The sequence below is a fragment of the Oryctolagus cuniculus genome, chromosome 20 (genome assembly GCF_964237555.1).
Source record: "Oryctolagus cuniculus chromosome 20, mOryCun1.1, whole genome shotgun sequence".
NCBI lineage: Eukaryota > Metazoa > Chordata > Mammalia > Lagomorpha > Leporidae > Oryctolagus > Oryctolagus cuniculus.
The window spans coordinates 40,692,110-40,709,004 of record NC_091451.1 but is presented as its reverse complement, the minus strand read 5'-3'; the positions used below and the strand labels follow the sequence as shown (position 1 = coordinate 40,709,004).

Here is a 16,895-nt window from a genome sequence, read left to right as displayed (position 1 = left end):
CAGAAGTGGAGCAGCCAGGACTTGCACTGCGGTGCCCATATGGGATACCAGTGCCGCAGGCCAGGGCTTTAACCCTCTGCGCCACAGTGCTGGCCCCTAGCATTGTGATTTTACAATTGTTGCTTTTTCTGTAAGATGTTTTGTTTTACATTGGTATTAAGGATATTATATCAAAACTTTTTTTTTCTTCTAAAGCAGGGCATTTTATATTTTTGTGATTATAGATTTTATACTTTTTGAATATTGCTGATGAACCTGTTCTGGGATATAATCCTCCAACTTCACTTACAACTTTCCATGTTCATCTTTGGAGCTGTGCACTTGATTATAGGTAAGATCACAAATGGAGCAGACTGAGGTTTTTGTTTAAATGACATTCCACGTTTTGGAAGCTCACGTAACTCGGCAGGGTTTCTGCTGCCGCATCCGGTTGATGTTCTGCTGTTTCTTTTTGGTACTAGACCACTTTATTTGCCGATCCGATCTCTTCTTACCGTGGAGACATTCAGCATTTCTAGTAGTGTTGCACTGGACAAATCCTCTTCTACTCTCAGGTACTGTGTTAGCTTCACCTTGTGTGCTCAGTGTAACTGTTCAAACTGTACCAACGGACGGTAACGTACACCGTCGTGTTAGGGGCCCAGTCTTCTGTCAGGAATCGTATTCTAGTGATACCCTTTCATTCAAATTTCTCATTTTCTCCTTCTCACTTGATTCATTCCATCTACTCCTTTCATTATTGCATTTCATTTTTAAGGAAGAAATTCTTGAGGTTCTCAGTTTAGTTTTTAAAACATACGGTAAACTTCCCATAATACTGTATTATTTGCACCGAATCTTTGTATACTCCACCTCTATAATTTAATAAAACATCTCAAATTTGGGCTTCTATTTAACAAAGGAAACGAGCAGGCATTTTGCCTCGTGGTTAAGACACCTGCACTCTTCACTAGAGTGCCTGGATTCCGTTCCTGGCTCGGATTCATGGCTCCAGCTTCATGCCAGTGTGGACCCTGGGAGATGGCAGTGATGGCTTGGGTGTTGAGTTCTTGCCACCACGTGGGAGACCTGGATTTTATGCCTGGCTCCCAGCTTTGGGCACTGACCCAGCTCTGACCACTGTGGGATTTTGGAGAGTAAGCTGGTGGATAAGGGCGCTTTCTCTCTTGTCTCTTGAATAAATAAAACTAATTTTTTTTTAAGATTTTTTTTTTTTGACAGGCAGAGTGGACAGTGAGAGAGAGAGACAGAGAGAAAGGTCTTCCTTTGCTGTTGGTTCACCCTCCAATGGCCGCCACGGCAAGCGCACCGTGCTGATCCGATGGCAGGAGCCAGGTGCTTCTCCTGGTCTCCCATGGGGTACAGGGCCCAAGCACTTGGGCCATCCTCCACTGCACTCCCTGGCCACAGCAGAGAGCTGGCCTGGAAGAGGGGCAACCGGGACAGAATCTGGCGCTCCGACCGGGACTAGAACCCAGTGTGCCGGCGCCGCAGGCGTAGGATTAGCCTATTGAGCTGCGGTGCCGGCCTAAAAAGATTTTTAAATTTATTTGAAAGGTAGGGTTACAGAGAGAGAGTGAGACACAGATAGAGCAAGATCTTCCACCCATTGGTTCAATCGCCAAATGACTGCAACGGCTAAGGCTGGGCCAGGCTGAAGCCAGGAGCCAGAAGCTTCATCTGAGTCTCCACGTGGGTGCAGGGGCCAAGGACTTGGACCATCGTCCACTGCTTTTCCATGCCATAGCAGAGAGCTGGATTGGTAGTGGAGCAACTAGGACTTGAATCCACACCCATGTGGGATGCCAGCATCGCAGGCAGTGGCTTAACCCACTAGGCCACAATGACGGCCCCAATAAAACTATTTAAAGAATATAAAAAAAAAAACTTCCAAAAATTTAGAATTAATTTGAGCAGGTGATTTAATCTGATTTTGTGTGCCACATATTTGAGAACCGTGACCGTGGGTGTCTGTCAGAAGCTGGGTATGATTTGGAAGAACACCTGGGGAGGTGTTCAGCGGTCATGTGACAATGTATTCAAAGCTTTTTCAAGTGTTGCTGTTACCTTTTTTTCACAGAATAATCTTGGATGAAGCAGCTTTACATCTGTCTGACAAATGTAACGCTGTTGCTGTCAATCTGAGTAGAGGTAAGAGTTAAACAAGATCTGCAGTAGATGAACCCGGTTTTACTTTTTGCCTGTGACTATTTTGAGCATTTTAACTGGAGTAATGCCAGTGGACTAAGGGTCTCATTAAAGATATTTTAAAGACTAAAGGGTTTTTAAGTATGTAATGGTCTTATGGTGTATATTCAGAGTTTTGATTCAGACACTGGGTTTTCAGTTTGAGATTGCAGTGTTCTTTTTTGTTTGTTTGTTTATTTTTTATTTTTTTATTTTTTTTTTTTTTGACAGGCAGAGTGGACAGTGAGAGAGAGAGACAGAGAGAGAAAGGTCTTCCTTTGCCGCTGGTTCACCCTCCAATGGCCGCCGCTGCAGCCGGCGCACCGCGCTGATCCTGGCAGGAGCCAGGATCCAGGTGCTTTTCCTGGTCTCCCATGGGGTGCAGGGCCCAAGCACCTGGGCCATCCTCCACTGCACTCCCTGGCCATAGCAGAGAGCTGGCCTGGAAGAGGGGCAACCGGGACAGAATCCAGCGCCCCAACCGGGACTAGAACCCGGTGTGCCGGCGCCGCAAGGTGGAGGATTAGCCTATTGAGCCACGGCGCCGGCTCTATTTTTTATTTTTTGACAGGCAGAGTGGACAGTGAGAGAGAGAGACAGAGAGAAAGGTCTTCCTTTCCCATTGGTTCACCCTCCAATGGCCACCGCGGCCGGCGCACCACGCTGATCCGAAGGCAGGAGGCCAGGTGCTTCTCCTGGTCTCCCATGGGGTGCAGGGCCCAAGTACTTGGGCCATCCTCCACTGCACTCCCTGGTCACAGCAGAGAGCTGGCCTGGAAGAGGGGCAACCGGGACAGAATCCGGCACCCCGACCGGGACTAGAACCCGGTGTGCCGGCGCCGCGAGGCGGAGGATTAGCCTAGTGAGCTGCGGCGCCAGCCAAGATTGCAGTGTTCTTATCACGTTCAGTTAAGTGCGTAAGATTATATATGTCCTAAATACTTACTAAACGACAACTTTTTATTTCTAACGAAGATAAATTGTAGCAGGTTTCGAAGGATGAAACTATTTTCATTGTATCATAAGCACTTTTGGCACTCTCTGCAGTGAGTTTTACAGGACTGCTAGTTTTACTGGGTGTTGGTCTGATCGGCAGATTTTGAAAGCTGTACTCAGCCATCTTATTGATTACTTTGACAACCCTAGATTACGTGCGAGTGATGGACATGGGGCTTTTGGAATTAACCATAACTGCAGTCAAGTCCGATTCTGGTGGAGAAGTAAGTACTGGAAGAAATGGAAATTGTTCCTGCAGTTCTGTTTTTTGAAAGATAAAAAAAATTGCGTTTGCCATAAAATTATTTTTCCACTTACTTAATTTTGGTCAAAAAATGCTTTGAAATTCAGATTGAGTTATTATGAGTACATTTTTTTGCTGTGGCAAGACAAGTTATCGTATGTTCTATTAATATGATTTTTTTTTTCAAGAGAAGAAATTTATTTTGTCTCTTACTTGGAAAATATTGTCACCCTTTTTCGTGGTGTCCTGTGCAGTCCGAGTCCTGCTTTGAGTTGCACTGTTCCAGCGACGTTGTCCACATCAGAACCTGCTCAGACTCCTGTGCAGCCTTAATGAACCTCATCCAGTACATGGCGAGCTACGGGGACTTGCACGCACCCGACACGGCAGAAGTGAAGCCTGGAGCCCCTCAGAGAAAGTCAGAGGTACAGCTGGCAGTGGTACTCCCGCATTCCTGCCCTGTGAGTGACACATTTACGTCACTGAGGTCATGGTAATCAGAGCATAGAAGAGAAACTTTGAGGGGCAGGCTTTTTGCTTAGAGGGTCAAGCTGCCACATGCGATGCCAGCATTCGATATGGCCACTCTGCTTCTAATCCGGCCCCCTGCTAGGGGCCTAGGAAAAGCAGCAAAAGGTGGCCCATGTGTTGGGCCCTGCCACCCAATTGGGAGACCCAGATGTAGCTCCTGGCTCCTGGCTTTGGCCTGGCCCAGCCCTGGCCATTGTGGCCATCTGGGGAGTAAACCAATGGATGGAAGATCTCTCTCTCTCTGTAACTCTCTGACTTTCAAATAAATAAATAATCTTCAAAAAAAAAAAAAAAAAAAAAAAGAAGCTTTGAGAAGCTACCTCTGCTTGTCTTTCTGAGGCATGGGGTCCTTTCTGGAAGCCGTTCTTCTGTGTGGTGTGCTTCCTTTCCGAGCAGTGGTCTTCTCAACCCACACTGAGTGGTCTCCGCGGGTCCTCAGGGAAGAGAGAAAACATGTATTTTGTAAGAGCTTGGTATGAGCCAGTGTTATGTAACAATGCCATGGAGGCTGAAGGGCAGCTCTACTGCAGGATGCTTCTATTCTTTTTTAAAGATTTATTTTATTTATTTGAAAGACACAATTACAGAGAGAGGTGACAGAGAGAGAGGGAGAGAGAGAGAGAGGTAAATGGCTGCAACTGAACTGAGCTGACCCGAAACCAGAGGTGCGCCGATCTGAAGCCAGGAGCCAGGCGCTTCCTCCGGGTCTCCCATGCGGGAGCAGGGGCCCAAGGACTTGGGCCATCTTCTACTGCTTTCTCAGGCCATAGCAGAGAGCTGGATCGGAAGAAGATCACCCGGGTCACAAACCAGCACCCATATGGGATGTGTGCGCTGCAGGCCAGGGCTTCAGCCCACTGCACCACAGCATGGCCCCAGGGTGTTTATTTCTGTAATAGCATCTTCCCTACTTGGTTTCTGCAGTACTCCCCAGTTTTCAGTCTACTTCCTCGTGTGTAACTTGCCAATGGTAAGACTAGAGGGTAAAGATTGTTCTCTCTCTCTCTCTCTTTTTTTTTTTTTTTTTTTTTTTTGACAGGCAGAGTTAGACAGTGAGAGAGACAGAGAGAAAGGTCTTCTTTCCGTTGGTTAACCCCCCAAATGCCTGCTATGGCCGGCGTGCTGCGCTGATCCAAAGCCAGGAGCCAGGTGCTTCCTCCTGGTCTCCCATGCGGGTGCAAGGCCCAAACATTGGGCCATCCTTCACTGCACTCCCGGGCCACAGCAGAGAGTTGGACTGGCAGAGGAGCAACCGGGACAGAACTGGTGCCCCGACCGGGACCAGAACCTGGGGTGCTGGCACCGCAGGTGGAGGATTACCCTATTGAGCAGCAGCGCCGGCCAAAGATTGCTCTCTTTACAGAGGAATAAGTTCAGACCCAGAGATTTTGAGTCCTTTGCCCTAGTCAGTAGCAGGAACAGCCTCAAACCCAGATATTTTGGTTCCCAGTTGGATGCTTTCTTACGTCCTGATTGTCTCCTTTCTGACTGCTCTCCCGTCTGGTTCGCGTGCTGCCCGTGTTTCTGCACGGCCTCCTTGTGCAGAGTTCTCTGCCCTGGGGCTGCGGTGCCTTGGAGGCTCCGACTGGCACGGGGCTGGCTTGCTCAGGAGCTCCTTACACGCCACCTGCGTTGCGCTGCTGTGTGACTCCTCGCTCCTGCTGTTCTTCACCGAGAACGTGACTTACCGCGTTATCTCTTCCCGTTTATTCTCTTTGAAAACATTCTCCAGTTCACTAAAAATTACTTCCTTTCACTTGGATTTTAGAGTCATGCTCACTTTTAGAAGGGAGGCTTGGGTATGACGTTGACTTGAACCTGGGATTGAACTCTGCAAATCCCCTCTTGTCTATGCCCCTACTGTCTTCTAAGAAATGCAGCTTTGACCCATGGTGGCTTTGTCTCGAAGGGTGAAAGTCACTGCACTGGTCAGACGCGAGCAGATTAGACTTGACTTAGTGTCCTCCTCTCCACCAGCTTCTGCACGTTTCCCATCACTCCTCTCTTCTAATCACCTCAGGATCCCAGTTCACTGCTGGCTTGAGGTGATGACGTGTTTATTTGTATTTGCCAGTAGCTGTTAGGGTGGTAGTATTGATACTAAAAACTTGGACATGGAGCAACTGCTGGGCAGAGTATAGACAAATGAGTAAGTTCTTATTTCTGGTATTTTGTAAAAGATGCATATTTCTAGGATACAATAAACTGCTTAAGAGAATTTCAAGTATTCATTCGGCTTTCTGCCTGTAGGTAGATTCTGGTGGCCGCTCATCCTCCCGTGGTCCAGTGCTTCCCGAAGCAGATCAGCAGATCTTACGAGACCTGATGAGTGACGCTATGGAGGAGATTGATATACAGCAAGCCACTGCCTCTGGGAAACCGCAGGCCAATGGTAAGACCAGATGTCTCTGTTCTGTGTTGCTGTAACAAAATACCTGAGGCTGGGTACTTTATAAAGAAAGGCTTATTTGGCTCTTGATCCTGGTGGTGGGGAAATCTGGCTGTGCCACAGTGTGGTGGAAGAGCAGACAGGAAATGGCTGCATGCAGAGGGCCCGAGCCTGTGGGCTGGCTTCCCTGGGCACAGCCTGTTCCTGAGAGCTGGTCCTGTCCACCCCACTCCCAGCAGACAAGCGTGGGTCCTTCCCAGGTGGGTGCCCCCGTGATCTCATTGCCTTCTAGGCCCCTGTGCTTGGAGCACCTCCTGTGAGTACTGCTAGGATGGGGCCACGCCCCCAGCACGTGGACCAGCACCAGGCTCTCCATCTGGGGGCACTGATGTGCAGCTGCAGCTCCCGTGGTTTGTGTTCTCGTGTATTCTTTGGTAGGTAACTTGGGAACACATCTGAGCTTGGTGAATTTTTATCAACTTGTGTTTATTGAGTGTCCAGTAGATACAGATCTCTGGCCAGGGTGATACGCGAAGACAAAGCTTCTGTTTTCTAGTAGCTTAGGGCCTGCAGACAGCAGTTAGCATGGTGCTGACACTGGCACACAGAATGCCGTTAGGAAACACAGGTGTCATACATGCACTACTGTTGTGTGGAAGGTTGGAATTGCTTCATTAGATTTTGTGAAGGTGAGCTGAGTTGGCTTTACAGTGGATAGAGATTCAGCCCATAGGGAGGAGGGAGAAGGTGGTCCTGTCAAGGTCATTACCATCAGCAGAGCACACACACAGATGTGCGGGTGTTGCTGGAGCAGAAATTCCCTTCTGACTGAGAAGAATCAGACCCTGAAGTTGGATGAAGCAGGGAGGCAAGAGATGACGAGTGATTTCTGCAGGCCAAAGAGAAGCACCTAGGGGCCGGTGCTGTGGCGCAGCGGGTTAAAGCCCAAAACTGCAGTGCCGGCATCCCATATGGGCGCGGTTCGAGTCCCGGCTGCCCCTCTTCCAATCCAGCTCTCTGCTATGGCCTGGGAAAGCCGTGGAAGATGACCCAGGTGCTTGGGCCCCTGCACCTGGGTGGGAGACCTGGAAGAAGTTCCTTGCTCCTGGCTTCGGATCTGCACAGCTCTGGCCATTGTGGTCATCTGGGGAGTGAACCATCGGATTGAAGACCTCTCTGTCTCTCTCTCTCTCTGCCTCTCTGTAACTCTGGCTTTCAAATAGAATAAATAAATCTTAAAAAGAGAAGAACCTAAATGTTTAGCATCTCTTTCAGAAGTGGTTTTCTAACCTGATGCACATAACTGTTTCTATATATTAGGAAATCTTGATTTTCAAATAATATTTCAAAGTGTTAGAAAACTTTAGCCTTAACTAATGCTCTCATTGAAATTTAGGATAACTTACAAATAAGGAAGCAATCTGGGGTTCTCACTTCCTATATACTACATCATTTGTAATAAATATTAGCAGCTACCTGCATTGGGGGAAATGATATTTACTGAACAGATTCGATCACCATACAAGGCTCGGCCAGACACTTAGAAGGATAGGTCTCACAGGTGCTGCCGTGGGAGAATTTAAAATCTCATCTGTGAGCCTCTTTTTTTTTTTTTTTTTTTTTAAGATTTATTTATTTGCTTGAAAGGCAGAGTTAGAGAGAGAGAGAGAGAGAGGTCCTCCATCCAGTGGTTCACTCGCCAGATGTCCGCAATGGCCGGAGCTGCACCAATCAATCCAAAGCCAGGAGCCAGGAGCTTCTTCCAGGTCTCCCACAAGGGTGCAGGGGCCAAGGACTTGGGCCATCTTCTGCTTTCCCAGGCCACAGCAGAGAGCTGGATTGGAAGTGGAGCAGCCAGGACTCAAAGTGATGCCCATATTGGGATTCTAGTACTGCAGGTGGTGGCTTTACCGGCTATGCCACAGCACCAGCTCCACGCCTCTCGAGGCCAAAAGGTCACTGTCTTCATTTGGTGTTTTCAACTGCACCATAGTGCTTAGTTCAAATGAGTGAATGGAGAAAGAGTTAGTGACTCTAATATATAATATAAAGGTATAAAAATTGTTATTCCATACAGGTGTTGGCATACAGGTCACATTTTGTATTGCTTGTGTCGAGAGAGCTGTCGAGAACAGACGTCCAGTTGGGGTATCCGGTGCCCCAAGAACCAGTCTCTTGTTTTTTGCTTCCAGTCCGTGCTCTCCTCTTCTGACTCCCTCCCCCTTCCCGGCCTGGTGCTGAATTCCAGTGCTTCCCTGATGCCGAGTGGCTGACAGGGAACTGTCTGCTTCTCATTTGCTGTTTTCTTAGCTCCAAATGTGTCGTTAGTGTTTTGTTAGTTGTCTTTAATGTTTTTTTGCCTTTTGCTGAGCTGCTTTGGGGCAGGTGATTTCAGCTTTCTTTCAGCTTCAGATTCCTAGGTTACTGTAAGAGATACATGAGATATTTCAGGTGAAGGCAGTCAAAGAGCCTGTACCCAGCGCATGATTAATGAGTGTTACTGCTGTGGATGTTCCGCAGTGTGCCAGTGTGTGATCTTTCTGTCTAGGTGTTTCGGATGAAATTTCTCAAATCCAGGAGCCTTGCTGCTCTGACCTCTTCCTGTTTCCTGATGAGAGTGGGAATGCGTCCCAGGAGCCTGGTCCCACCTATACCGCGTTTACTCACCACTTGATTGGTGATGCAGTGACAGGTGTGCCCACTGAAAATGACGACTTTTGCATCCTATTTGCACCAAAAGCCGCCCTCCAGGTAATAAATTGATAACATCATTGAGCCTTAAAATGGCATTACAGATTGAATTGACTAAAAGGTACCTGAAGAAGACTTTTAACATTGTGTTAACTCTTTATAGTTTAGAATTACTTTGCTTTGCAATTTATTGTTGGCACTTTGTAAATGTTTTCTTTCATTATTTCTATGACATAGTCTTTATAGACTGATGAATGCTCATCATATGCAAAATTTTCTACATGGAATATTGAACTGTTATGTATGTACCCATGTTATATGTATTAACAGGACTTGTCAGGGTTATGAAATGGCAGAAAGATGAGGTGCACAGAGTGTCAGTTTAAGAACAGATGAGGTGTGGTTTGTGTGAAGACTGCTGGTTGATATGGGGATATTTTGAAATCATGCATTTATGGAGTCTTCAGAAAGTTCATGAAGAATGCATATTATATAGAAACTGTGGATGGAGGTGTAGTGGATAAACCGGCACCTGCAACGCTGGCATCTGATATGGGTGCTGCTACAAGTCCCGGCTGCTCCACTTCTGATCTAGCTCCCTGCTAACGCCTGGGAAGGCAGCAGCAGAGGGCCCAAGTGCTTGGGCCTCTTCACTTGTATGGGAGACCTGGATGAAGTTCCTGGCCCCTGTCCTTTAGGGGAGTGAACCAATGGATGGAAGATACCTTTGTCTGTCTCTCCGTCTCTGTCTCTATCTCTATCCCTGACCTTCAAATAAATAAATATTTAAAAACAAAAAGAAACTGAATGGATTTTAAAAATCTTGTACCAAAGTACACTTTTAACTTTAATTTCATTTTCCATAAACTTTTTGAAGTATCCTAGTATGTGCACATGTGTGCGTATGTGTGTGTGTATAATTGTAGTAGATGACAATATTTAGTAAGTTCTAAGAACCTTCTAGTTAAATTTTAAAAACCAAATTAAACCAGACTCAGGATAAATCTATTGTTAGCAACATTAATTATATAAATTTGTCAGGTTTTGATCTAGAATGCATTATTGACTTTAAATTAAATAATAGAATACACACACACACATACACACATTCAATTTGTACCTTTTTATTATAAAACAAAGAGTAAAAACCAAATTGTTAAACTATAAGAAATCTTGATGGATTGACTTACATGGAACAGAAGAGGCATTCATTTTATGGATAGTAAAAGCATAATATTGTATGTGATGATTAATGCCTGTACTTACTCTCCTACTTTGTATATTTAAGTTGTTAACAAGAATGTAGAACCGAGACATCATCCTGAGAAGTGCAGCATAACCAGTTGTTCCTAATGAGATGAGCATGTGTTACCTGTTTGTTTTAGGAGAAGGAGGAAGAACCAGTGATAAAGATCATGGTTGATGACACAATTGTGATAAAAGACAATTACTTTAGCCTGCCTGTTAAGAAGACAGATAGCAGCAAAACCCCATTGCACTTTCCACTCCCCGTAACTCGGTATGTCGTTAAGGAAGTCTCTCTCGTCTGGCATCTTTATGGAGGAAAAGATTTCGGAGCAGGACCCCCTACTTCTCCAGCAAAAAGTTATGTGTAAGTTAATTTCTATAGAACTTTGTTAGGTCAACATGTTCTTTTTATAGAAAAATATATAGAATTTGTCACTTGAAGAATAATATAGACTAATTTAAATGTTACTTCTTTTCATTTTAAAGATTTATTTTATTTATTTGAAAGGCAGAGTTACAAAGAGAGAGAGAGGGAGAGAGACAGAGCTCTTCCATCCATTGGTTCACTCCCCAAATGGCCACAACCGCCAAGACTGGGCCAAGCTTAGGCCGGGAGCCAGCAGCTTCTTCCAGGTTTCCCACATGGGTGCCGGGGCCCAAGCACTTGGGCCATCTTCCACTGCTTTCACAGGCACATTACCAGAGAGTTGGATCAAAAGTGGAGCAGCTGGGACTCGAACCAATGCCCATATGGATGCCAGAGTCACAGGCCACGGTTTTACCCGCTACGCCACAGTGCCAGCCCTTAAATGTTGTTCTTAAAGTTTCCCAATTGTGAGCTTTTTTATATTTTTACTAAAATGTTGACTTACGATTTTCAGTCAGCAAAAATTTTCAGGTACGTACCATGTTCCTCTTCACAAAAATACATAAGACCCAGACTTGCCCTCAATTCCAAAGGGAGAGATAGCCCTGGGGACGAGTGCGGGCAGTGGAGTCGAGTGGGGGTGTCAGGAGGCAGAGACCACGCGCCCCCAACTCGCATATCCAGCAGAGGCCGTGTCAGTGAGTGTGGAAGAGAATGGAGCGGAGAGGGTGAACATGCGGGGACCGGGAGAGCAAGGGCACCGCGGAGCAGCGGTGTGTGGCACAGTGGTTCAGCAACTTTTTTTTTTTTTTTTTTTGGACAGGCAGAGTGGACAGTGAGAGAGAGAGACAGAGAGAAAAGTCTTCCTTTACCGTTGGTTCACCCTCCAATGGCTGCTGCGGCCAGCATACCACGCTGCCAATGGCAGGAGCCAGGTGCTTCTCCTGGTCTCCCATGGGGTGCAGGGCCCAAGCACTTGGGCCATCCTCCACTGTACTCCCTGGCCACAGCAGAGAGCTGGCCTGGAAGAGGGGCAACCGGGACAGAATCCGGCACCCTGACCGGGACTAGAACCCGGTGTGCTGGCGCTGCAAGGCGGAGGATTAGCTTATTGAGCCACGGCACTGGCTGGTTCAACAACTTTTTTTTTTTTTTTATCTTTTATTTAATGAATATAAATTTCCAAAGTACGACTCATGTGTTACAATGGCTTCCCCCCCATACCGTCCCTCCCACCCACAACCCTCCCCCTTCCCACTCCCTCTCCCCTTCCATTCACATCAAGATTCATTTTCGATTATCTTAATATACAGAAGATCAGCTTAGTATACCTTAAGTAAGTATTTCAACAGTTTGCTCCCACACAGAAACATAAAGTGAAAAATAGATGATTTTTTTAAATGATGATGAAATCAGATCAGACCTATTGTCATGTTTAATCCCAGTGAGAGTCAAGTTGGGAATTGATAATTTCTTTCTTTCTTTTTTTTTTTTTTTTTTTACAGAAGATCAGTTTAGTGTACATTAAGTAAAGATTTCAGTCGTTTGCACCCCCATAGAAACACAAAGTGAAATATACTGTTTGAGTACTCGTTATAGCATCAAGCCCCAGTGTACAGCACGTTAAGGACAGAGATCCTACATGAGGAGTAAGTGCACAGTGACTCCTGCTGTTGACTTTACCAATTGACACTCCTGTATATGGCATCAGTAATCTCCCCATGCACCAGTTATGAGTTTCCAAGGCTATGGAAGCCCCTTGAGTTCTCCGACTCTTATCTTGTTTAGACACGGTCATAGTCAAAGTGGAGGTTCTCTCCTCCCTTCAGAGAAAGGCACCTCCCTCTTTGAAGACCTGTTCTTTCCACTGGGATCTCACTCACAGAGATCTTTTTGCCAGAGTGTCTTGGCTTTCCATGCCTGAAATACTCTCATGGGCTTTTCAGCCAGATCCGAGTGCCTTTAGGGCTGATTCTGAGGCCAGAGTGCTATTTAGGACATCCGCCATTCTATGAGTCTGCTGAGTATCTCACTTCCCATGTTGGATCACTCTCCCCTTTATTTATTCTATCGGTTGGTGTTAGCAGATACTAGACTTGTTTATGTGCTCCCTTTGACTCTTAGTCCTTTCATTATGATCAATTGTGAACTGAAATTGATCACTTGGAGTAGTGAGATGGCATTGGCACATGCCACCTTGATGGGATTGAATTGGAATCCCCTGGTATGTTTCTAACTCTACCAATTGGGGCAAGTCAGCCTGAGCATGCCCCAAATTATACATCTCTTCCCTCTCTTATTCCCACTCTTATGTTTAACAGGGATCACATTTCAGTTAATTTTCAACACTTAAGAATAACTGTGTGATAATTACAGAATTAAACCAGTCATATTAAGTAGAACAGACAAAAAAAAAAAAATACTATGAGGGATAATGCATTAAGTTGTCCATTAGCAGTCAGGGCTATGCTGATCAAGTCACCATTTCTCATAGTGTCCATTTCACTTCAGGAGGTTTCCTTTTTGGTGTTCAGTCAGTTGTCACCGATCAGGGAGAACATATGGTATTTGTCCCTTTGGGACTGGCTTACTTCACTCAGCATGATGTGTTCCAGATTCCTCCATTTTGTTGCAAATGACTGGATTTCGTTGTTTCTTACTGCGGTATAGTATTCTAAAGAGTACATATCCCATAATTTCTTTATCCAGACTACCGTTGATGGGCATTTAGGTTGGTTCCAGGTCTTGGCTATTGTGAATTGTGCTGCAGTAAACATTAGGGTGCAGACCGCTTTTTTGTTTATCAATTTAAACTCCTTTGGGTAAATTCCAAGGAGTGGGATGGCTGGGTCGAATGGTAGGGTTATATTCAGGTTTCTGAGGAATCTCCAGACTGATTTCCATAGTGGCTTGACCAGTTTGCATTCCCACCAACAGTGGGTTAGTGTCCCTTTTTCCCCACATCCTCGCCAGCATCTGTTGATGGTAGATTTCTGTATGTGAGCCATTCTAACCGGGGTGAGGTGAAACCTCATTGTGGTTTTGATTTGCATTTCCCTGATTGCTAGTGACCTTGAACATTTTTTCATGTGCCTGTTGGCCATTTGGATTTCCTCTTTTGAAAAATGTCTATTGAAGTCCTTGGCCCATCTCTTAAGTGGGTTGTTGGTTTTGTTTTTGTGGAGTTTCTTGATCTCTTTGTAGATTCTGGTTATTAACCCTTTATCTGTTGCATAGTTTGCAAATATTTTTTCCCATTCTGTCGGTTGTCTCTTCACTCTCCTGACTGTTTCTTTTGCAGTACAGAAACTTCTCAATTTGATGCAATCCCAATAGTTGATTTTGGCTTTGACTGTCTGTGCCTCCTGGGTCTTTTCCAGAATTTCTTTGCCTGTGCCAATATCTTGAAGGGTTTCTCCAATGTTCTCTAATAACTTAATGGTGTCAGGACGTAGATTTAGGTCTTTAATCCACGTTGAGTGGATTTTTGTGTAAGGTGTAAGGTAGGGGTCTTGCTTCATGCTTCTGCACGTGGAAATCCAGTTTTCCCAGCACCATTTATTGAATAGACTGTCCTTGCTCCAGGAATTAGTTTTAGATCCTTGATCAAATATAAGTTGGCTGTAGATGTTTGGGTTGATTTCTGGTGTTTCAATTCTGTTCCATTGGTCTATCCATCTGTTTCTGTACCAGTACCATGCTGTTTTGATTACAACTGCCCTGTAGTATGTCCTGAAGTCTGGTGTTGTGATGCCTCCGGCTTTGTTTTTGTTGTACAAGATTGCTTTAGCTATTCGAGGTCTCTTGTGCCTCCATATGAATTTCAGCATCATTTTTTCTAGATCTGCGAAGAATGTCTTTGGTATCTTGATTGGGATTGCATTGAATCTATAAATTGCTTTTGGGAGAATGGACATTTTGATGATGTTGATTCTTCCAATCCATGAGCATGGAAGATTTTTCCATTTTTTGGTATCCTCTTCTATTTCTTTCTTTAAGGTTTTGTAATTTTCATCGTAGAGATCTTTAACGTCCTTGGTTAAGTTTATTCCAAGGTATTTGATTGTTTTTGTAGCTATTGTGAATGGGATTGATCTTAGCAGCTCTTTCTCAGTCATGGCATTGCTTGTGTATACAAAGGCTGTTGATTTTTGTGCATTGATTTTATATCCTGCCACTTTGCCAAACTCCTCTATGAGTTCCAATAGTCTCTTAGTAGAGTTCTTTGGATCCTCTAAGTACAGAATCATATCGTCTGCAAAGAGGGATAGTTTGACTTCTTCCTTCTTGATTTGTATTCCTTTGATTTCTTTTTCTTGTCTGATGGCTCTGGCTAAAACTTCCAGAACTATGTTAAATAGCAGTGGTGAGAGTGGGCATCCCTGCCTGGTGCCAGATTTCAGTGGAAATGCTTCCAACTTTTCCCCATTCAATAGGATGCTGGCTGTGGGTTTTTTATAAATTGCTTTGATTATATTGAGGAATGTTCCTTCTATACCCAATTTGCTTAGAGTTTTCATCATGAAAGGGTGTTGAATTTTATCAAATGCTTTCTCTGCATCAATTGAGATAATCATATGGTTTTTCTTCTGCAGTCTGTTGATGTGGTGAATCACATTGATTGATTTGCGAATGTTGGTTCAACAACTTTTAAACGTGATTCTCAAACACATCAGGCCCTCTGGAGTCCTCTGTTGCTTCAGTTGGGGTTTCTGGGACTCTGAAGGGTCTCTGGAGTAACAAGAGGCTCCTAAGGGGCTTCATTTCTAAGTGTATTTTGTTAAAGGGACCCCAGCCTCATATTTGGTTTTTTATTTTAGAATATTTAACAGGCAGATTACTCTAGTGGCAGTAATTAATGAATGTTTTTAGTCTCTTACGTGTGTAAGATCCAATTCTGATTCATAGTCATAGCATCTGGCAAAACCTCCTGATAGGTTTGTGATCTTAGGTTCCCTTTTCACCGTGTTACATTTCCAGATGTCGTTCATTGACTGTCATCGGATCTTCCTTTGACGAAGGGTGTTTCTCTTGTTTTCAGGAGTCCGCACAGTTCACCTTCTCACACACCCACAAGACACGGTCGCAGTACAGCGTGTGGCGGGAAAGGAAGGAACCATGACTTTTTAATGGAAATACAGTTAAGCAAGGTAAGGAGCTATTCTGAAGGGAAAACCCACTAAGTAGGAGCGTCGGTGGGGGTTCTTTGAGTACTCCCCACCTCCAGCCCCTGAAGAGTCTCTTGAGCCTTAAAATCTGTCTTTGTTTTCTGTTGCTGTAACAAATGCCACGGATTGGGTAATTTATGAAGAAAAGACATCATTCATTGAGCACAGTCTGGGAGGCTGGGACGTCCAAGGGGGAGGGGGAGGGTCTGCCGAGGGCCTGAGTTGCTTCATGATGTGGCGGGAGAGGGGCAAGTGGGCACATGGGAGACGGCGGCCATCAGGCCCCGCGTGTCCTTTTATGAAGAGCCCGCTCCCACGGTAATGGCATGAGCTCATTCGTCCCCTCTGCAAGGCCTCGCCCCCTCGTACTGGTGGAGTTGAACGGCAGTGGACTTCAGCGTGAGTGCTGGAGGGCACCTTCGAGCCAGACCTTAGCAAGTCCCAGCCCTTCGCACGGTGCAAGGGTCTCATATAAACGCTTACCTCTTTTTCTCTCTCGAGCATTCTAAGAAGACTGAGTTGTTTTACATTTTGTGTCCTGGGCTATCCCTGGCGCGGTGGCTCTCAGAATACCCTGGAGAGCTTATGAGAACCCAGGGTTCTGGGCCCCACCCCAGGGTTTCTGATTCAATATTTACATTTTTAGTGAGTTCTCGATGCTGGTTTTACTTTTTCCAGGCCACTCAGGCACTGCTGCCCTGGAGTCCCTGTTTGGGGGGCGGGGGGCTGCAGATCTCTGGTGAAACCTTGACGGTGTTGCATGCCGAATTCTGTCCGCTTGTCTGAGATGACCAGGTCATGTTTTAGGAGTGTTGCATTCAGTTGTGTCTTTGGCCACTCCTGGAACTTGAACTCTGCCTCCATTAACTCATTTTCAGTTGGCTTCATCGGTATGCAGGATGATAATTTTATGTCTTTTTCCTATTGCAGATTTAGTTAGAAATGGGTAAGTGATTTTACCAAGGTTAAACAAGAAATGTCAGTCACGCTTATCCACTTACCTGTGTAAGGTAGGGCGCACGTAGGTCAGTAAAACAGTGAGCTGAACAAAGGAAGGGGTGTCAGCAGGGTTGA

General features: G+C 45.4%; 1 protein-coding gene across 7 annotated transcripts in view; it reads left to right on the top strand.

The window, feature by feature from the left end:
* The window catches only part of ATG2B (autophagy related 2B), a 79,543-nt gene that overhangs the window by 44,769 nt on the left and 17,879 nt on the right, over positions 1–16,895 (top strand). For all 7 annotated transcript variants that reach the window (XM_070065604.1, XM_070065602.1, XM_070065603.1 and 4 more), the window contains 9 exons: positions 225–331; positions 462–554; positions 2,081–2,151; positions 3,334–3,407; positions 3,682–3,852; positions 6,209–6,350; positions 8,896–9,098; positions 10,424–10,650; positions 15,695–15,803. In XM_070065604.1, coding sequence (XP_069921705.1) covers positions 225–331; positions 462–554; positions 2,081–2,151; positions 3,334–3,407; positions 3,682–3,852; positions 6,209–6,350; positions 8,896–9,098; positions 10,424–10,650; positions 15,695–15,803 — 1,197 coding nt within the window. The remainder of the gene's footprint in view (positions 1–224; positions 332–461; positions 555–2,080; positions 2,152–3,333; positions 3,408–3,681; positions 3,853–6,208; positions 6,351–8,895; positions 9,099–10,423; positions 10,651–15,694; positions 15,804–16,895) is intronic.